Source organism: Mchenga conophoros, linkage group LG15, assembly GCF_057382185.1.
Source record: "Mchenga conophoros isolate Kocher_MC1m ecotype Shallow Benthic linkage group LG15, M_conophoros_male_GT1.1, whole genome shotgun sequence".
In the NCBI taxonomy this organism is placed as follows: domain Eukaryota; kingdom Metazoa; phylum Chordata; class Actinopteri; order Cichliformes; family Cichlidae; genus Mchenga; species Mchenga conophoros.
Window position 1 is genome coordinate 30,667,128 of NC_140540.1, and position 21,916 is coordinate 30,689,043.

General features: G+C 41.9%; 3 protein-coding genes across 5 annotated transcripts in view; 2 read left to right on the forward strand and 1 right to left on the reverse strand.

The window, feature by feature from the left end:
• The window catches only part of slc16a10 (solute carrier family 16 member 10), a 31,422-nt gene extending 24,153 nt beyond the window's left edge, over window positions 1-7,269 (forward strand). For both annotated transcript variants that reach the window (XM_085246251.1, XM_085246252.1), the window contains 3 exons: window positions 151-294; window positions 588-816; window positions 3,724-7,269. In XM_085246251.1, the coding sequence (XP_085102377.1) occupies window positions 151-294; window positions 588-816; window positions 3,724-3,953 (603 nt within the window). In that variant the 3' untranslated portion in view covers window positions 3,954-7,269. The remainder of the gene's footprint in view (window positions 1-150; window positions 295-587; window positions 817-3,723) is intronic.
• Window positions 7,270-9,620: 2,351 nt separating this feature from the next.
• On the forward strand, window positions 9,621-19,011 carry slc60a2b (solute carrier family 60 member 2b). Its single transcript, XM_085247887.1, has 4 exons — window positions 9,621-10,188; window positions 13,653-13,821; window positions 13,907-14,023; window positions 15,780-19,011. The coding sequence occupies exons 1-4, from the start codon at window positions 9,910-9,912 to the stop codon at window positions 17,030-17,032; spliced, it is 1,818 nt and encodes a 605-aa protein (XP_085104013.1). The 5' UTR covers window positions 9,621-9,909; the 3' UTR covers window positions 17,033-19,011.
• Window positions 18,932-21,916, reverse strand: part of rev3l (REV3 like, DNA directed polymerase zeta catalytic subunit) — an 86,851-nt gene continuing 83,866 nt past the window's right edge. For both annotated transcript variants that reach the window (XM_085247885.1, XM_085247886.1), the window contains 3 exons: window positions 21,355-21,601; window positions 20,403-20,618; window positions 18,932-19,996 (listed from right to left, as the gene is read on the reverse strand). In XM_085247885.1, the coding sequence (XP_085104011.1) occupies window positions 19,856-19,996; window positions 20,403-20,618; window positions 21,355-21,601 (604 nt within the window). In that variant the 3' untranslated portion in view covers window positions 18,932-19,855. The remainder of the gene's footprint in view (window positions 19,997-20,402; window positions 20,619-21,354; window positions 21,602-21,916) is intronic.

Consider the following 21,916-nt stretch of genomic DNA (forward strand, 5'->3'; position numbering starts at 1 on the left):
AAGCAAAGAGCATTGTCCAATGAGGTTTTAGTCAGTGGTTGCAGTTTCACAGTTTTTATTGTAATTCTTTGTGCTGTACTGTGTATCATATAACTGCAGTAAACTAAAGAAATGAAACAGCTGTGTTCATCTTTCATTTACTGTCCACAGATGAAACACGTGGAGGAGCGTTTTGGAAAAGACACCAATAAGGAAGTTTTGCTCATGTGCATTGGTATAACATCTGGCATTGGCCGACTGATCTTCGGCATAGTGGCGGATTACATTAACGGAGTCAACAAAGTGTTCCTGCAAGTGAGTGTGTGGCCTAAACAGTCGTGTAAGCAGATTTACATTGTCTGAATGCAGAAGTTCTGACCATTAAAAATTCTCTGAAATAGCATTTTAGGGATCATGTGAGGATCATAGCACAGTGAGACCTTTAAGCCAGTTAAAGGTCTTACAATAGGGGGTGAAGATTTAACATTACATGAGCCTTCTCGTGTAACGTTAAAGTAAAATGAGGGGTTTCTTTTGGTTTTGCATCCAATCTGAATATATAGAGTGTACTAAACCATAACAATTAACAAAATAATCTCTCTACTTAGGTGGCGTCCTTCTTCGTCATCGGTCTCATGTCCATGATGATCCCCCTGTGCAATGTGTTTGGCGGGCTTATCGCAGTGTGTCTGCTGATGGGACTGTTTGACGGCTGCTTCATCTGCATCATGGCACCTATCGCCTTTGAGTTGGTTGGAGCCAAAGATGTGTCCCAGGCCATTGGCTTCCTGCTAGGCCTGATGTCTGTGCCCATGACTGTGGGGCCCCCTATTGCAGGTAAAGCAGGAGTTAACTGAAATTTGTGATCATGCTCAGGTAACCCCTGAACATATGACACATGCCCACACTAAACTGATGATCTAATAATATGGCAGTTTAGTCATTTTGGATCCTTGGCCTTAACTAGCTTCAAAAATCTAGCACATGCATACTTTTATATATAAGCCTCTTTGGGGTAATTCCAACTGTGTAGTGATGTGTACCTACAAAAAGGACATTCAGTGAGCTGGTGAGTGCACAAGGATCACTGACGCATTTCCGCATTTTACCTTGTCTTGTACAAAGAGCTAATGCAGCACAATCTGGTTAAAGCCTTAATGCTGTCTTTCTGTGATACGAAGGTGTCTGAACACAGGGCATCACAGCTTGCTGTGCATGAGATTGTAGCTGCAATACTGGTCAGAGTGCTCATGCTGAGCCCTGTACTAAAGCTGAAGATCTTACACTGAGCATGTGAGTTTCTGAACTGGATCATGGATCAAGAGGATGGCTTGGTCTGATGAATCATGTGAGCCAGCTGTTAAGTCTAATTGTTGAATGTTGCCATTGTGTTTCTTAAATTTGTACAGTCTTAGTTCAAGCAGTAGGATCAAAGCCCTTCCTTTGATCCTGACCACCTCTCCAATCACTCTGTGCTGGGGGAGGTTTTATTGTAGATACATCCTATCGGAAAGATCTGTTTCTTTTGATGTAAGCTTCCTGGGTTTATGACCCTTTGGTCAGCAGGAGGTCTAACACACACACATTCTCACATAACACACACACACACACACATTCTCACATAACACACACACACACACACACACACACACTCTTACAGAAGTTCACACATTGGTCTTAGAACCAAGGGGGCGTGGCTTTGTTCTGACGTGTTTTGTGTGAACTGTCTCTCAATAAAAGGTAGCAGGAGGAGGTCAGATCTGGGGGTCATTTTCATGGTGGACACAGACGAGGCCTCCCTTGCGCAAATAATCGATCGATCGACTGTCTTGTTTTCTTCATGATGAATAAGTCTCTAGAATTAGCGGGGTTTGTGGAAACACAGACTGAACACCAGCGTGTGCACTTATCTACACAGGGAAGAGGTGGCAGCAGGATGCATTATCAGACAAGCCAACAGAGGACATGGGACTCCTGGGCCAATTTTCTGCTGGAAACAGTTATGTGGGAGTTGCATTCCCAAGAGCATCTCCTAATATCACTGACCCCTTAAGGAGGATAATGCATTCCACCATTGGGAACATTGCTAAGAGTTCATAGTGTTCAGTTAATCTTCAGATTCCCCAGATGCTCAATCATGAGCACGATTGAGCATCTGTAGGATGCCCGATAGCTTCATGTGGCTGTAGCTCAGGTGGCAGAGCAGGTCAGCCACTAATCAGAAGGTCGGTGGTTCGATCCCAGGCTGCACCCTGGCTGCATGCCAAATATCCTTGGGCAAGATACTAACCCCATGTTTGCCTACTGGTGGTGGTCAGAGGGCCCTGTGGCACCTGTGTCCGGCAGCCTCTGTCAGTGTGCCCCAGGGCGATAGCAAGCTACATTGTAGCTTGCTATCGCCTGTGTGTGAATGGGTGAATGACTGAATGTAGTGTAAAGCCCTTGGGGGTCCTATGGACTAGAAAAGCGCTATACAAATGCAGGCCATGCCCGATAGCTATGCTTTGAAAGGTGTGAGACATGCACACTGCTAGGCAGGTGGTTTCAGTATTGTGGCTAATCAGTGTGTGTGTATGTTTCTAGCTGGCGCTGTTTACATGTGGATTTTAAAAAATGCGAGACTTCTTCAGTGCTGAATGCCAAAGGTTCACTAAAGGTTTACTGCTAGCATGTGCATTTACTCATGTGAGCTTCATGTGCAGAGGGCTTCCTGGAAGACAATCAGTTGTTTTCAGTTTTCAGTTTTATTTGTCATATGCAAGTTAGCACAAGGTCAACATTGCAATGAAATGTGTTTGACGAGCAGCAGTCACTCAGCAGCATGATACAGTAGGAGAAAATATAATAAAATAAAATAATAAAGAAAATAGAAAAATAGTAAGGAGCAAAATATTAGAGAGACATGGTAAAAGAGAAAAGATGACTAAATATATATGTATCTATAAATATAAATATATGTACACTAGTGACTAAATAAGAAAATCTTGAAAAGAAATATGACGGGAGGGCAGATGGGATATTGCACAGGAATGAGCAGCAGAAAATTACAGTATTGCACTTTTAAATATAAATATCAATGACAATAAAGTGGAGTGACCAGTGCAGATTAAATAGAGTACTTGTGAAGCTGCAGGGTAGCTTCTGAGTGCTGTGTTGTGTGTGTTTAAGTGTTGTGGTTGAGGTGTTGGTGGTAAAAACTGTTTTTGAGTCTTGTAGTCCGAGCAGACAGGCTCCTGTAACGTCTGCCAGATGGTAACAAGGAGAACAGCTGATGTGCTGGGTGGCTGTGGTCCTTGATGATGCTGTGTGCTTTACGGAAGCATCGCTGGAGATAAATGTCCTGAATGGCAGGAAGCCTCGTGCCAGTGATGTGCTCTGCTGCCTTCACCACCCTCTGCAGTGATTTACGGCTGCTGGCAGAGCAGCTTCTGTGTGTGTGTGTGTGTGTGTGTGTGTGTGTGTGTGTGTGTGTGTGTGTGTGTGTGTGTGTGTGTGTGTGTGTGTGTGTGTGTGTGTGTGTGGTAGAGCTGGAAGCCATCTTTATTAGGAGAGTTTACATATGTAAAGAAGCCATACAGGTGACAAAAGTCAATGATATCTTGGTCAGCACCAGCTGTTAATCTTGCGATGTTTAGGAGTTCTGACACTTGTGTTTCTCTTTGTATTTGGATGTGATCGTAAACATTGACCTTTAGCTGTGTTTATTTGACCGTTACCCCCCCACCCCCCTTTATCTGGTTGCAGGCTATCTGAGGGACAAAATGGGATATTACGACATGGCCTTCTACCTAGCAGGAGTCCCACCGATCATTGGCGGGGCCTTGCTGTGTCTGATACCCTGGGTGGAAGCCAAGCACAAGAGAAGAGAGAAAAAGCAGGCCGTGAAAGGGGAGCAGGACGCTGACCAGAAGTTGATGAATCATGAAAAGGCTCAAGAAGTTGTGCAACACAAAGCAGGAGAGTCTGTCCTCTAAATACCCCTAGAGAGAGACTGACAGAGAGGTGCAGGGGGTCAGACTGAGGCTGCTGCTGCTCATTGATAGTATTAAGATACTCTGTGCATATCTGTGTTTATGTGAAGACTGTTTTAAGTAGGAAAAAATGCCAAAGTGTTCAAACATATCAGAGTCATATGTTGAAGCTGAACGTAAATGTGATCCTGAAGAACTATGCATCAGACTGAACTAATCTTACATCAGACAAGCTTGAAATTGTAGCTGAAAATGGGGAAAACTGGACATTTATTTTTTTTGTCACAATAAGAGTTAGGCATGCAGTACTGTGTCCAAGATCAACTCCGTCAGCAGCCATTCTCACTGGGCTTACTCTAATCTTAACATTGACTTTTCATCACTATCATACAGTTTTAGACATACAGTTAAAACATGTTGTATAGTATAACATACAGAAAAACATAGGAAACAATTTATGGTGTTAATTTAAATTTTTGTATAAGTTCATAGTGAACCAGTCTGCCAAAGATTTATATTTAACCCTGCCATCTTTATGTCCTCCAGTATGCTATGTAATCTGTTTTAGGGGTGCACTGATACAGTGGTCGGGGTTGGTTGATACCAGCATTTCTGCAAATAAATTGGCATATACTGATGTCCTGCCTAAAAGTTAACAAAAGCTGAAAAAAAAAACCCTGACACAAATGAAATAATATGCTATATTTGTTTTCCTGGACCAAACCGGGAACTAGATAACAACAAAAACTAATACAAATACTGTTATCTGCAGGCTTCCAGATGCTCTTTAAGACATCAATATCTGTATCAGTACCAGTATCTGTATTACCGTTGATATTTGTACTGGTATTGGTCCTTTTGACAGTCAGTGCATCCCTAATCAATGATTGGTGTTTAAAAAGACACACAGTAACTATCGGCTCAGAGAAGTGCTCTAAAAAGTCTAGGTTTTTCTGTCTGACTCTGGAATCTGAGCTGTAAAGGTGCTTGTAAGGATGCAGCTTTGGGAAGCACAATAAAATATGTCCTGTCAGAGATGCTGACCCAGCTTCCCTTCCGAGGTTGGATCTAGGAAATCTGATCATTTAAAGGCTGTTTAACTCACCAAGCAGAGCCTGGCACCCAAAAGCTCTAAGTTCACCTCACTGAGCCCGTAATTCTTTCCCTTGAAAAATTCAAAATAAACTGCACAATACATTTTTTAAATACCAGAGGTAGCAAATATATGGTACAAATTAAAAGTCATATAAGATAATTAAAATGTACTTAATTTTTAAACAAATTTGTCTGATGGTTCAGTAAACAAGAATTTTCTGCAATTATTTTATATTTCAGGCTTTAAGGGGTTAAGGTTATTATCCACTCTTGATCCCATGCTGTGGAGCATCCCAGAATTTATGCTGCCTGTGTTTCCAAAATTACCACTATTGAATTATTAATGATCACATTATACAAACATGAAAGCATAGAGAGGGTTCTATAAAGCCCCCTGCAACTGTGTCATCAGTTAATCTGGTACTGTGACTGAGTCATTCAAAGAGGCTGCTTTAAATCAAACCTCCTCAGTGTTTTAGATGTTATATTTAAAGAAATAGTTTTAGAAAGTAAATATGTGGCAACTGGTTATCCTAAAAAAGGCACAGAGACTGGAAGCAAGCAGAAAATATTAGTCTGGAGTAGGAAAAATAGGACTTCTAGCCACTGTGAAAGTTCACTTATCATCAAGTCATATCTGTTTAAAACTTTGTTGACTGCTTTCAGCCTATCAGCACATAAGAAGACATTCACCACTTACATTAGCCATGCGTATCTGATGTACTGCATCAGTTTGTTGATTACTTTGCTCTTTCAAAGACAGCGGGATGAAGAGCTGAACTGAACTCTAGGTCACTGGCCAAGTTAGGGCATGAGTGGGTTTTGTTTTAGCAACATGCTGAGTGAGCACATTCAAAGAAATTGGAAGATGTTACCTTTTAATTGAATCCTCACCCCTTTGTTAAAGCCTACTGCCAGATGGGGACCGTTTTTGTTCATTTTCTTGTAATTTTCTCTCACATTTGAGTTCATACTTAAATTGTGCAGCATTCATTAACAGTTGACCTGGTTCATGTCAGATGATCTCTTAAATGGCCCAAAACCCCACAAAACATTGTGCATTTTCCTTCACCTCTGTATGATTTACTCACTCTACTGAATCATTTCAGAGACGCCTCTGTTTGAACTGTGGACGTGAGTCTAACTAATAATTGACTATGTGACCATCAGTCCCATTAATTATTAACTCTGTCCAGTTCAATGACATTCAGTAGAAAGGTATCTGTTTTGTGTTTTATTTATTTTTCACTTCTGGAGACTTTCATGTTGTTAAAAGCCTTAAATGAACTGACTGAAGACCAAACTGTGCACAAATGCAAATGTCTGAAAGTGTGTTTGCTTGCCCTCATTCGCCTCCCCAAAGCCCCCTATGTAGTGCCAGTGAACCAAGTGATGTCACCCATCACTGACTGTGGTGGACTGCATATTTGGAAAACTCACGCTGCCGGGGAAATGAATCTCCATCATAGAAATGCTGTGGGTCAGTGTTTTTTTTTTCCTCTGCAGACCTGTGACCCGCTACCTCAGATGATAGCAGAGCTCTGCTCCTTGTCTGTACTGTCCTGTCACCGTGAATACGTCTTAACTTTGCTCTTTAATGAAAAACATGTTGCCATTATTTTATTTTATTTTAATGCACAAAGTGACTGAAATCTTCAGCATTTCCAATACTATGCTTAAATCCCATGTCTTATCCTTATGATGTGCATGACTCTTTATGGTGGAGTGCCATCATAGTGCTATTCATTTGTGAGAGCCTCGAGTAATTTCTCATTGCCATATATGAATATGAATGCTTTGTTGTATGTATTCATTGCACTCTATTCGCGCTTTTACTTGTTTTTTGTAGCTGTTCGGTCATATGTGCCTCTAGAAATGATATGTGCCAACCAAAGAGATGCTTTGTTTTAAATTGCATGATTTATTTTTACTTGGTGATTACTATAGACCAAAATCGTTGAGACAATCTGCTGAAGTTAACACACCAAAGCCTAACAGTATTTAGTTGCTGTTATTTTGCCATCTAATCCAGCCACTGGCTTTATTTGCTGCATCTTTACTGCTTCCGTCCTTTTCCATGTATTCTCCCCAAAAAGTGTTCTTAAATATGAATGTGTCTACATTTCCTCTGTTGCAGGATGTGTTGTGAACAACAGTATATGCAATGTATGTAAACACAATTAATTTTAATCATTTTAAAAACAGTAAAAATATTTACTTTTAAGTTATCTGGGTTTTTTTTTATTTATGCCTATAGATCATAGAAAACACTGAAGTTCATTTAATCAAGATGTAAAATCAAGTGCAGTAAAACTGAACATGAACAAAAACACTTTATACCTTTGAACCTGTGAGACACTGACATGCCACTCCTTCACAGTTTTTCTCTAATAATCTTTATCTTCTTTTGACCCATGTGTGAGCGTGTGTGATTAGATGATTTGTCTAGATTTAGTCCTTCTGCACTTTTATTAGGTTATGGATCTCAGTAAAGGAACCAGGATTTCTTAACAGTCAGAAAGCACTGCCTGGGGGTGGGGAACACGTACTGATGTGGAGCTAATGAATGTCCTATATGTAGGAACCCTGGCGTCATTGTTGCCCAGGTTAGGACACATGAAACAAATGTAAATATTTGTCTGGACTGTTATTATTTAGTATCAGGCTCCCTGAAAAGCCTTCAAATGATCTAAAATACCGCAGCATGAGACCAGGTAGAAATATCACATTTGCCATATCGACTTCTCCTTATTGAGTCCATGTTAAACCTAGAATTGAATTTAAAATCCTCATTCTACTTTACAAAGTCATGAATGATCATGTCCCTTCATATCATATAGGCATCACAGTAACATATTATCCCAACAGTGTTCACCTGATTCAGTCAGGATTTAGAGTTCATCACAGCACAGGAACAGCACCAGTGTAGGTTACTCATAATCTTTTTATGGCCTCTGACGGTGGACTCTGTGCAGCATTCTATGCAGGGTCAGCATCGGAGCATATGGGCAACTCTGATAGAGGATTTGATACCAATCACTTTGCTATTCTATAAAAAAACAAAGCCATAAAAGGAGACTGAAAATTCATATCACAGCAAGTAAGAACCACCGTAGGTTCCCAACAGCTAGCACAGCAGACAGTGCTTGCGGTGCTCTTTATTTTTTCCTACAGTGCTTAGTCCTTGTTGTGCATCGTGTGTGTCCAGTGTGTTTTTGCAGCTGCTCTCCTTCTTGTTGCAAGCTCCTCTCTGAATGGTCCCAGCATGCTTCTGCATGAATGGGCGGAACTGATCAGAAAATATGTGACAAGTGTTCCAGACCTGCTCCCACAAAACCACACCATGCTGCCACATGAAGTACACCGCAAAACCTTTAAGATTTACATTTAAGATTGACCCCTGTATGTTTTCTTCTATGCTTACTTGTTACGTCAAGGCCAAACTACTGCAATTTCTTATTAGAACCTCTCTTATAGGTGTTCAGGCTCCAACATACCACAGTGAGAGTGCTACGTGAGGTATTTTAATTAGAAGAAGTTAATTTAAAGTGGAATATTTTACTAAATAACTACAATTTCACAAGTATCTGTAATAGCTTTGACATTTATCTGAGAGCTATTGTTACCAATACCTTTGAAATTAAAAGACATTCTTCTTCTTGTTCTTAAGGAAATATAAGATTGTATAAATTGTAGTTCATAAATAAGGTCAAATATAATATTTATATGCACTAATGCATTGGCATTAGCAGTTATTCTACATAGCTGAGAATTTACGAAAGAATATTGGACTTGAAATGTTTAAGGGAGAAAAGGGGATTTTTAAAATTCAGGTCTTTGAAGTCAGTTCAGTTTTATTTATATAGCACCAAATCACAACAACATTTGCCTCAAGGAGCTTTATATAGTAAAGGAAACACCATACAGTAATACACAGAAAATCTCAACAATCATATGACCCCCTATGAGCAAGCGCTTTAGGGACAGTGGGAAGGAAAAACTCAATTTTAACAGGAAAAACCCTCCAGCAGAACTAGGCTGAGGGAGGATTGAGTGAAGAAGAAACACACAGTGCATCGTGGGATGCCCCCAGCAGCCTGGACCTATTGCAACTTTGCTGCCAAGTAATTAAAGTTCTTACACGCTTTGGTTTTTATTTGTGCTCAGCCAGTTTACTTGGTACAAACTCTAGATGGCGCCATGTGCTTTCACTACAGCCAGGCAGAAAAGGCTTCTAACTACGACTATGACAGGACACCGGCAGCCCTGGATCATTTGGTGCTCTTGAGCTGTGAACAGCCAGTAGAAACAGAGGTCTTACTCTGCCATGATTTCAGGGTACTGAAAAGCTCATAAACAAAGCGAAGCGATCGCCTGTTTTGGCACATGGCATTCTGGGTTTTGCATCGGTCCCAGGTCCATTGATTTGCAATAATACGAAAACGCACAGGTGAAAGTGATAACATTACAAAACAGTGCTTGCTGATTAATATAATTAAAGTAAAAAAAATATTCAGGTTATTCAAAAGGAAGGTGTCTCTTTACACACGGAGTGAGCAACAATCCCAATAGATGATCTTTGCAAACCTTCAGCAGCCATACAGGCAGCAGCTGTTGACATATGGAGGGATTCCACAGCTGCAGCGGTGGTACCCTGCGGTCACCGTCGCATTAAAGATGTCCGACTCAAAAAATCCGTGTATTTAATAACCAACTGCGGCCTTCAAACACGAGGCGCCAGAACGGGAGGAGATAAAAGACTCGCTTTATTATCTGTAGTCAGTCAGCAGTTGTGCGGCGTTGTGACAGCTCACCATCACTCCCAGCAACACACTCTCTCTCTCTCGGTGCTAGACCGACAGCTATGTCTACGTCCGTCACGCGTGACACCGATATTAAAAAGAAGCACGTCCATTTCGCCAGTATGGAGGAGGACGACAACGACGACAAGGAGGAGGACACCCTGTTTGACAAGAGGAAGGACACTGGGCGAGAAATGAAGAACGCATTAAAGGGGGCGAAGAGAAAGACCACACAAAACAGCGACGACCGGGTGGAGGTGGTTGGCGGAGGAAGGGGCGGCCAAGGAGCAGGCGGCCGCTGGATGGTTACGCTCGCGCTCTGTGCATCTTGCCTGGGCTTGGTAAATAGTTAGGAGTGGGAAGTTAGCTTAAACCTGCCGGTTCATTAAACAATTCTCTGACTTTTCTCATTCCTTTAAAAAGGAAATGAATTGGAAAATTTTAAATAAATAAATATAATGTGGTAACTGAATAGATTTATTAAGTTGGTTGGGATATCTACAACAGTTAACTAGTTGGCTAGCTAGGGTTGTATTAATGTTATCCGTTAGCATATAGCCATAAACCGCTAGCTTATCACGGCTGTCCAATATTCATTTGCGTTCTTTGGAATTTCTACTGAAGTCATTTCATTCATTTCATTTCATTTATTTATTCATTTTCAGGCACAACAAATACCTATATTGAACATAAAATACACAAAACAAAAAACAAAACTTGCCTGAAAAAGGAGTGGGACGAAGAAAACTTATTAAATCCCACCCCTATACTCACTCATCAACAAAAAAAAAACAATAAACTTCCCGCAGCTACGCCCATCATTGCATACAGACCCATCAACAGCCCCGGGCAGATACAAGCATCTAAGCGGCAGCTCGCAACCAACAATTAGAGCCTTCATAACTGAATACAGAATATATAAATTATAAATTGCATTACCACAGGTAACAGGCAGTAATAACTACAAGTAACAGACACACATACATATACATACATATATATCTACACACACAAGTACATATATGTACATACATACGCACACTTTATTTTTATTTTTTATTTTGGAATCCATACCAGCAATGGTAAGAGGACAGACATTACAGAGCACACTAAAACCCATCATTGAGTATACTGTGACCAGACCAACTGTTTGTAGAGAAATTTAAATCTATGAATATTTTTGCATTGTTTCAATTGTAAACTCAGACTGTTCCAGATTTTCACACCACATACAGACACACAAAAGCCTTTACGGGTTGTTCGAGTTCTGGGTAATTTGAATTCTCCAAAGCCTCTCACATTATAAACCTTTTCTCGAATTTCAAATCTAGTTTGTAAATTTGCCGGTAAAAGTTTAGTAAAAGCTTTATACAAAATTATGGATGTATTGTAATTAACCAGATCCTGGAATTTAAGTAACTTTGCCTGAAGAAAGAATTTGTGAGTATGTTCTAGATAACCAGCCTTGTGAATAATACGCAGTGCTCGTTTCTGTACTGTGACTAATGGATTAGTTGTATTTTTATATGTGTTTCCCCACACTTCCACACAATATGTAAGATATGGAAGAACCAGGGTACAGTACAGAGTACGAAGTGCATCTTTATCAAGGAATTGTTTCACTTTGTTCAAAACTGCGAGGCTTCTGGAAATTTTGGTTTTTATGTGTCTGACGTGGGGTTTCCATGAAATTTTGTTATCAATTATAACTCCCAAAAATTAAGTCTACTCCAGGAAATGAATTTGAAATGTCAGAAGATCTGCAGTTACTTATATAGTGCCATAATATAGTAGATTTTTGGCCTGTTATGGTTCTGTCGAGCGTTGTAAACGAAGGAGACCTTTCAATTTAAGTCGTACTTTGTGTCCTTAGGTTGTTTTTGACTGGCCCCACATGTCGGTTGCCTTTATAGTTGTTATAAAGGTGCAACAGAATGTGAATCTACGTACACAAGGTGGTCACATGTGCTTGTAACTATTGAATAGTAAGCAATATTACGGTTGTATGCAGCAGTATCCTGCACAACCGGATTTTCATAGTTGTAAATCTCGCTCTTCAACCATTTATTCCGCATCAGATTAGTGAAATCCACCTGTACACACTGGACGACTTTCTCCTGCATTAACCTTTTCTCCCCCCATTGGGCCTGGGGAAGAACATTCAAGTTTTGTTGTTTCAGCATCAGATTATCCTGTTAAAAAAGTGGGGAAATGGAAACTTTTATTACAGTTATTTAAGGATTGATATCAATCAGCTCTGATTGATGCCAGTGTCAGCTCTGCAGTTTTTGTTGTCACTGAGTGTGAACTCAGTGTAGAGAACAAAAAACTTGGAGGCTCTGTGAGCAAAAGCTCCACTTCACTTTTTTGTGTGATGCGAAGCAGTTAGATAAGCATGCTGGCACTGGTAAAAGGAACGGATAAACTCTGAGGATTATGATTCCAATGTTCAGTTTAGATTAGATTAGCCTTTGTTGTCTCCCGTCGAAGAAATTTTGCTTTGTCATTCAAGAAAAACCAGCACATAAATTAATCGTCATACCATTTCACATGCACACACTTACAGTTTACTTATTACTATTCTATTACTATTACTGTTCAAGGTTCTTTATTTGTCACATGCATAGTTACACAAGTATAACACACAGTGAAATGTAGCCTGACACGCTCCTCGACATGTGCAAAAAAATTGGGGGGGGGGGGGGGGGGTAGAGGAAGAACATTATATATATATATATATATATATATATACATTGGGTGAATGTGCAGTAGTAGCAATTCAATGGTTTGACAAATTGGAGCACTAAAGAAAATATAAATATAATTTGAACAACTCACAATTTGGTACCCTGTACCTTTTACCTGATAGTATTAGCTTTATATTCTCTAGGTTTTTGTGTAAACCGTGTGATTTATATCTCTAGGAATTTTACAGGCCACACTTTATTGCAGTTTCCTCTGATAGCACCTGGGGGAAAATGGAGGGAGCATGCCAGTGGTCTTTCCAGCCCTTTGCATCAAATTTTGAACCTTTGATCTGAGCTGACAGACAGGTTACTAAACTGTGTAGTATTGCCAGAACAGATAGCAGATTCAGTAGTTAGCATATAAAATAAGTAAAGCTTTCATCCACCCCAGGGAGTTTAGAAAGTGTAAACTCTGGAAGACTAGTTCTGGCACTAATGAATCTAGTATACATGAGAGTCAAGGTGCGTGAACGAGTAGAACTGACATTTAACTGTTTTTGTGTTTTCATTAGAAAAGCCAGGTGCTGTCTAGTTATACAGGAGTTCACCTTCATCTATAGCATGGTGTTTAACAGTATGTGAGGGAGTGTAGTCTTAAATCATGAGCTGAGGTCCACAAACAGTAATTGTGCATAAGCTTAAATATTCTCTAAATGTTTATATTATATTAGTTATAGTAGTTAAACAATTATATGCAAATTAGCAGGGATCAAAAAAAAGTTTAGATTCGTTTAAATTTGTAAAAATTTTTCAGTCTTAATTTTTCTCAACAGAAATCCTAAAATAAACATTTGTGCAGTATGTGTTGATACGTTGCCACCTCTGTCTTCACCTCGTGTCTTGTTGCTGACAAAAACACAGGAGGAGGAGGTAAAGTTTTCATTGGGGGTGAGCAGAATGCACAGGGTTGGAAATGTTAGTTTAGTTCTCCTAGATCCTGATGCGATCATTTGTCATTGATCTCTCAAGGAGATGAGACAAGTAGGACAATGGAGGGAGAGGAGTGGGTCCAACAACAACAGTCGTGGCTTGCTCTAAGCTTTGTCTTATTTTCTTAGGGGATGTGTATCTCAGTTCTTGGCCCCACACTGGAAGACTTGGCTGCAAATGTGAACCAGGATATCGGCAACATCTCCTACATCTTTGTTGGCCGCTCTGCAGGCTACGCCGGCGGATCCCTATTAGGAGGCATTCTGTTTGACTACATGAACCCCCATCTCCTGCTAGGTACCTTTCTAGCTTGTTGTTCTTGCCGGCCGGCCTTTACAGTCATTTTATGAGATTGATTTTGCCTCCTGTGGTAATCTTCTAGGTTTGTCCATGCTGCTCACGGCTTCTGGAATGTGTGCCATCCCTTACTGTAAGCAGGCTCTGCTCCTCACTGTGTTCATGTCCAGCATTGGGATATCCATGGGTGTTATAGATACAGGTAAGTAAACTATTGATATTCACTGTATCAGTGAAAGTTCAATGATTTTAACGGTCAGCCTCAGCTGATGAGTTTGTGCAGGGCTCAGAGCCACAAGTGGCTGTTTTTACCTCTTTTTCTCATCATTCTCTCGCCTGCTGTGGTGATGCATGTTTAAATGAGGGCATGGCTTAGCTGCAGCAGAGTGAATAAACAGTAGTGGAGTCCTGTTTGTAACATTGAGGGAGATGGTATGAGTAATTCAGTGCAATAGACATGGGCTGCTGGGAACTTCCCATGATATGATATGACATTCCTTTTGGCTCTCGGAGGAGGCGGACACACTTTTTCTCCTCTCCCTTATCTCCCTTATCTTCCCTGCTTAGTTCTTATGTCCTTGTCTAGTCTCGTGTTTTTTGTATTACTTTCCCTGGAACACTCTCTCACAGTCTGTTTCTAAAACCTAAAGAGAATTATGGATTTGATCAACTGGTCTCTGAATGCTATTGACACCCTTGTTGCTTTTCTGTGTTTATTGTGCTATGGTGTGTTGATATCTGTGCATTCCTGTATTATCCTTTTGTGTTACACATTTCGATGTTTTTTTTCCTCGCTACCTAGCCTGACCTGTCTCCCCAATGTGATGTTTGTGTATTGTATGTACGGTCGGCAAGGTCTGTCATCTCGGTTGTGGGCAAAAGACCAAATAAAGGCTATCTCATCTCATCTCATATACTGAGCATTTATTCTCAACTTGATTCTTTTCACTCTACATGTGTTTATCCACCACTTTAGATTTAAAGCTTCAAACCACATTACCAACTCGTCCACAGCGTGCCTTTCCTGTCTCCCTCTGTTCATCCCTAACTGGTGGCCAGTTTTTCCTTCCGACTGTTCCCAAGTGCTTTGTCATTAATGTTGTCTCATTGTGAGGTTTTATCTCTAACGTTGTAGGCTCTTTACCCTAAAATACAATGTGCTTTGAGTTGACTGTTGCTGTGTATTGGTGCATACGTAAATAAAATTGAATGAAAGTGAAACCGTGGAGAGAACAGGGCACCAGTGACAGACCTGCTAGTTCTGGTGTTCTGTGGTTCAGCTGTAAGAACAAAGGTCTCACTGAGGGACAGTGGGCCCTCATAGAGTTTGTTTCCAAAAGGTTGTTCAGAAACATGCACAAGTAGCATGCCGAAGGTAATTTGTAGCACTCTGGCAGTGCTTCTCCTGATCCTCCTCTCAAAAAACGAACAGATACTTGTCCTGCTGTTGGGTTAATGCTCTTCGAAGGCCCCTTTCAACTCTGCTTGTGTAACATCTCCTCTCCTCTATACTCTTGACACTGTGCTGGCACACACAGCAAACTTTTCCTTTTCGGGGTGTTGTCTGGTTGTTGCTTCTTCAGTGCACCTCTTTTCACTTTGATGTGCACCAGAAGAAGTGAAATGAATTCATAGTGAATTATGTTTCCTTCCTGCAAATTGACCTATAAAGACCTTACAAAGACATTTACAAACTGTTTTGAAATCTTGTAAATCTTGCATGTAGTTAGTGCACCACGTGGTATTAGGCCTGTAGAATAATCCTTCATCTGCTTTTGCTAACAGTGGTAGCTTATTCTTAACATCATAAGAATGGAAACTTGCCGATGGAGTTATTTGGAGTCATTCCTTGTTTTGTCTGATTGTGATTCTTCTGTTAATCTTTTTTTTCTAGTTTAGCCAAAGCAAAGTGATGCTTGTGTCTCCATTCTTAACTATGTGTTTCTCCTGTGTGTCAGGTGGTAACGTGCTCATACTGGACACGTGGGGTGAGCAGTCGGGGCCTCACTTGCAAGCGCTGCACTTCAGTTTTGCCGCTGGGGCCTTTGTGTCTCCTATCATAGCCAAGCTGGTGTTTGGGACTGACTGGAAGGGCACTGAGGCCATAGCACCAACCAAGAGTACGCCTTCCACAGAGCCCCAGGTGACCAAAACCGTCAACACTCAGGGAGTCTCGCACAGTACCCTCAACTCCACCTGGGCCTACATCGTGATCGGTGCTTTTGTCTTTCTCATGTCCTTCCTCTTCTTCATCCTTTATTCTCGCTGCAGCGTGTCACGTGCAAAACCCCGCTCGGCCTCAGGAAAGCCCCTGGTGGCCAAATATCATGTGGCTCTTACAGCCCTCCTTTTCCTCTTCTTCTTTGCCTACGTCGGTGCTGAAGTAGCATATGGCTCCTTCATCTTTACCTTTGCTAAGGAGTACATCCAGATGGCTGAGGCGAAGGCAGCTGGGCTAAACTCCCTGTTCTGGGGGTCATTTGCAGCGTGCCGTGGGTTAGCCATCTTCTTTGCAGCCTGCATGTACCCGGGAAACATGATCCTGCTCAGCCTGTTGGGCACCGCTATCTCCTCTCTTCTGCTCTGCTTCTTCAGCAAGAAAGAGGAGGTCCTGTGGGTGTGCACTGCTATCTATGGGGCTTCCATGGCTGCCATTTTCCCAAGCGGCATCTCGTGGGTGGAGCAGTACACCACAGTAACGGGGCGCACAGCGGCAGTTTTCGTGGTGGGTGCAGCGCTGGGCGAGATGGTGCTGCCAGCACTCATAGGCTTCCTGCTCGAGAGGTTTCCAAAGCACCCGCTGCTCATGTACCTGTCACTCGTCACTGCCATCTTCACCTCCATCCTCTTTCCAGTCATGTACAAGCTGGCCTCGGTGAATGATGAAATTGAAAGCAGTGAATCCCAACGGGCACTGCTGGACTCAGGAGCTGATGAAGATGAGGATGAGGAAGAGCAGGATAATGAGGCCGATCAGTTGAACGACGCAGACTTTGAGGTCATTGAAATGGACGATACATCAAATTTTATGAATTCACCAAGCAAGATGTCCTCTCCCCCTGATGTCATGGCTCTAACAGACAGCCCCACTGCCCAAACCACACTGGTGTCAGAGCCTGCAGGCGCCACTTTCTCAGAGAGCATCTCTTTGGTAGGACACTCACCAAGACAGAACCTGCTGCTCTCTTTGGACCAAGAGAAGGGAGACTGAGAATGTCGGCTCAGTGACACGCCTCAACTGTCCATTTGCTGTCCAAGACCTGGAAACTCCAACATAGTTACTGTTTGTACTCTAGTAAAGGAAGCACTGACTAAGCAGTGCAGCTTATAAATCATACACACGCTTCTGCAGCTCAACTCAGTGCATCTTTTAAAGCTTTTGGACATCTGCTGGACAGTGAAGGATCAGATGTTGAAGTATTGCTATTTTCTTATAAATCATTTGACACTGTGTTCAATATTGTTGTGTCCTTATCCCCTCTGTAGTTAGGTAAAAGGTAAGGCTAGAATGAAAGTAAGAAATAGATCAGATATCAGCCTGATCCTGACTCAACGAACTTCACTGGGATCGTTGGCAACAGGTCAATCTATTCAGTTCAATTCTATGTTCTGTGTTTACTATGCCTTCCATCAGCAGTAGAGCACTGATTACAAACGGGAGAGCTAACATTTTGGTAACATAACATGAAGCCAAAAGCCAAGGGACAACAAGTTGTTATACTTCTTACATTTCGAATGTTTTTATGTTTGCAGTGTTTTTTGACTACAGCTAAGACTTCTCTGTCAGCTTCTTTCTTTGAGTTACTGGTATCACATTGGAGCTAGACAAACATGGATTGATGCATCGCTAGAATTCAGTGCCTTGTTTGAGGACGTGAGGAGAGTGGATGAGCTGAACCAGGGACAGACAGCTAGCCACCCCCTTAAAATAAAATCTTGCACTGCAAATACACTATATTGCCAAAAGTATTCACTCACCCTTCTAAATCATTACATTCAGGTGTTCCAATCACTTTCATGAGCACAGGTATATAAAATCAAGCTCCTAGGCATGCAGACTGCTTTTATAAACATTTGTGAGAGAATGGCTTGCTCTCAGGAGCTCAGTGACTTCGAATATGGTACTGTGATAAGATGCCACCTGTGCAAAGTCCAGTCAGGAAATTCTGTCACCATTAAATGTTCCACAAAATGAAAGTGATTGCGATTGACAGCAGCTCAGCCACATAAAATAACAGACTGGGGTCAGCAACTTTGTGCACAGTCAATCACTGCAGACTTCTAAACTTCATGTGGCCTTCAGATTAGCTCAAGAACAGAGTACAGAAGGTTACAGAATTGCAAAGTGCAATGCAAAGCATCATATGCAGTGGTGCAAACTGCATATGATGCCACTGAACTCTAGAGAAGTGGAGAGGTGTTCTCTGCAATGACGAATCATGTCTACATCTGGCAATCTGATGGAGGAGTTCGAGTTGGCAGCTGCTAGAACAGTACTTGTTTGACTGCATTGCACTAAGTGTAAATTTTTTTTAATGGGCTTGCTCCCTTAGTTCCAGAGAAAGGGACTCTTGATAATTCAGCACACCGAGACAATTTCATGCTTCCAACTTTGTGGGAGCAATTTGGGGATGGCCCTTTCCTATTCCAGCACAACTGTTTCTAAAGACATGGACGAGGAAGTTTGGTGTGGAAAAACTGGACTGGCCTGCACAGAGTCCTACACCTCAGCCTGACAGAACACCTTTGGGATGAATTAGAGCATCCCAACATTGGTGTCTGACCTCACAAATGCACTTCTGGAAGAACACTTCTAAACCTCATAGAAAGCCTTCCAGAAAAGTTGAAGCTGTTATAGCTAAACATGGAATGTCACTCAAGCTCATATGTGTGTGTGAAGGCAGACGAGTAAAGACTTTTGGCAATCTAGTGTGTGTGTGTGATGAGCTGAGCTGTACAGTGTATGCAGCTGTTTTCTGTTGCACTTTTGTGAAAACTGGATTTTTTTTTCTTCTTTTTGGTCTTGTGCTGTAATGGGTCATGTCACTGTGATTCCTCTGATTTTTTCTTTTTAAGCTCCTGATTTAGTGAAAGAAAGAAGGCATCTTCATACATTGATTTTTTTATTTTATTATATCAATCTCAAACCTTCACCCACAGCAATGTCCATTAAAAACAAACAAAAAGGATCTCCTTCATTATAAGTTTTTACATTTTTACAAATCCACAGATCCTGTGTACGGCTGCATGGAGTGGGAGGGTTAAAGATCAAATTTTAATGTAGTTTGAAGACGGTTCGCACAGTAAAATTGGAAACGTACACAAAACCATATATCCACAAGGAAATAATAGACTCTTCATGGCATAAATTACCAAATACAGTATTGCAGCAGTCCCACATTTAAAACTAAAAAAATGGAGAGCTTTCCAGTTCCCATACTCTGTAGTATGAACTGTCAAATCTGCCAAAACAGACAAGGTTAAAGAAACAGAAAAATGGCACCTTCAAAAAGAACGCATCAAACTGCTTTGATTGTGTTCATGGTTGGAGCTGTAGTTGGTTAATGCACAGTGAGATTGGAGATGGATCTGTACAGGAACTATTTACAAAAAGACTGCAGTCAGTATAAAAAGGAGAAAAAGTCAATTAGTGGTTTGGGTGTAGTTCGTCTCTGAATTTATAAGATCCTTAAAAACCAGTTACAGTGAATACACAATACGACACATGTTCCATGATTGGACTGCACTCAGTCCCGCAACAGGCCGTCTGTTGCCGTGTCATCAAAAAGATCAGCTTCATTCGGCCCATAGCAGCTAATGGAGATGGCAGCAAACGAACACACGGCCTCTTCCACTGGAGGCATGAAGTAAACAGTCTCCATACTCAGAGAAATACTTTGAGACAAAATGAGAAAACCCGTCAGGGCTCAATCAAAGCACCATTTAAACTTTTACAACCAAATGGACAAACACTAAGATGGAAGGCCAGGAATTAGCACCAAATCAGTGGGTGGCTCCGGGACTCGGGAGCCAATCAGAACTGCTCCAGCAGCTGACGGAGGTAGGGGGCCTTGGAAAGTTGTCTGTTTACCCGGGACAGCTTGTAGAGGACGAGACAGTCGAGGGACACGCAGGGAACCTGCCGCTCAGCACTGCCACTGCAGTTCCTACAGATCTGTATGCAAACAGAAACACAAGCACACAGTGATCACACAAGGATGAGCTCTGGTATGGACATCACTCACAAACATGTCACTACTAGTCTGACCAGAGAAAAACTGTGGAGTCCGACATTGTTTAAGCAAAACTGCACACCAACTCAACCCGAGTGATTGCTGCCACCAGGCATCATAACTGCTGACGTCAATTGCTGTCTTAATAAATCTAGATTTATCGCCAGAAAGCAGTTTCCGTGTTCCTTCAGTGTCGCCTGCTTTGAGTCGTATCAATTGGGTAAATGTTTAAAGACAGTGCGACAAAAGCAGGAAGAAATAAATACCTGTAATCACAGAAGTTAATGGTCCAATTATTATTCAAAACCTTAACAGGAGCTCATATTCTGTGCGTCCTCAACTTCTCACCTTCAGCAACTGCTCTTGCTGACTCTCCCACTGCCTCATGTCCTGGTAGAGTGTAACAGCGACTCGCTGAGGTTCAGCACGACACCGTGAGCACACACCCAGCTGGGTCAGCTCATCACACACAGGGCAGTGAAGCGTGGTGAAGTACTGGGAAATTGTCCCCTTCCTCCCCGCTTCCTCCCCACCCACCACGGAGGAGCAGGATGCCTTCTGGATCTGGAGAGAAAAGAGCGATGTAGCTGAAAACACACGTTTGATTGATCACTGCTGCTGGACTATATGCAGACACATGGAGTTAACATGCACAGCATCTTCATGGACATAAAACAGTGTGAACTACGTGATCATGATACTTTTCAGGTTTGTTAAGAATCCTACCGAATATCATTAGATGCTGAAGGATCAGAGATCAAAGATTCAATTTTTTTAATACAAATACACACATTCAGGATTTTGTGTGTGACTCTGTTTTCACTGGGAAAAAACAAAGACATAAAAGGAGTCAGTGGCACTGGAGCCGCAACCATTTATGTATCTGACTGTGATTAGTAGCTATGCCAGCAGATGGCGTGTGCACTCTGTCAGACTTCAGGAAAGAAACAAAGACTGAGGCAGCAGCGCTGCAGCTTGACTCATTTAGTCATCAGCAGGAAGCAGAAGAGATCTCTCTTCATCCTTTGTTCTCTCTAAATGACAGACTGCTTTTATTTTGACAAGAGTGGAAGCAGAGGGTGACCTCTTTGACTTGCCACAGTCAGTCAAAGGAAGATACCAATTAATCTAATTCATCCTCCAAACTCAGTATTAAGTTGATTGTGTGTCTTTATGATGTTCCTGGTTCTTTTTTTTGTTTTGAAGGGTTTCTTATCTCCACTGCTGCTGCTCTGCTTCTAAATGGCAGCGGTGAGACAAAAACATCACAATGGCCCGTATGTCTGCAAGTTGTCCTCACCCTGGGGAGCTCCTGGTACCAGCTGAACACGTCGACTCCGATCAGCTGGAACATACGGGCCAGTGGCGGCAGGATCTGCTTAGTGATGTAGTAGGTGGCATTGAGGCGCAGGGTGGGGTCCTGCAGCACCTCGGTGGGCCGGCGGACCAGCTGGATGAGGGGCACGCCGGGTGTGCCGTACACAATGACATAGGGCACCCGCTCACTCACGCGTGGCTCCAGCCTTCGGTCATAGGCCATCATCCGTCTGAGGCGAAGCAGAACAAAAATGAAGTGACAGCAGATGATGCAGTTATCGTTTACATCACACAGCCAACATGTTCACATTAGCAGCGAGAACGTGTGCTGGTGCTCTGAGAGAGAAAACACAAAATAAAGCAGATGAACTGAAGCAGGGCTCATAAATGCTTCTTCCTTGTGCATCTAAAAATCACTTTTTTTTGTCCTCCACTCGTTAAAAAACAGGTTGCCTAGCAACACTCAGGTACTGTACAGGCTAGTGCAGCCAGACAATGAACACAGTGAGGGAGGACTAATTGGATTCACGCTGGGTACTGTAACT

Coding starts and splice junctions, on each gene's coding strand:
- slc60a2b (XM_085247887.1), top strand. CDS start 9,910: ATGTCTACGTCCGTCACGCGTGACACCGATATTAAAAAGAAGCACGTC. Junction 10,189..13,652: donor GTGCATCTTGCCTGGGCTTG/GTAAATAGTTAG, acceptor TTATTTTCTTAG/GGGATGTGTATCTCAGTTCT. Junction 13,822..13,906: donor GAACCCCCATCTCCTGCTAG/GTACCTTTCTAG, acceptor GTAATCTTCTAG/GTTTGTCCATGCTGCTCACG.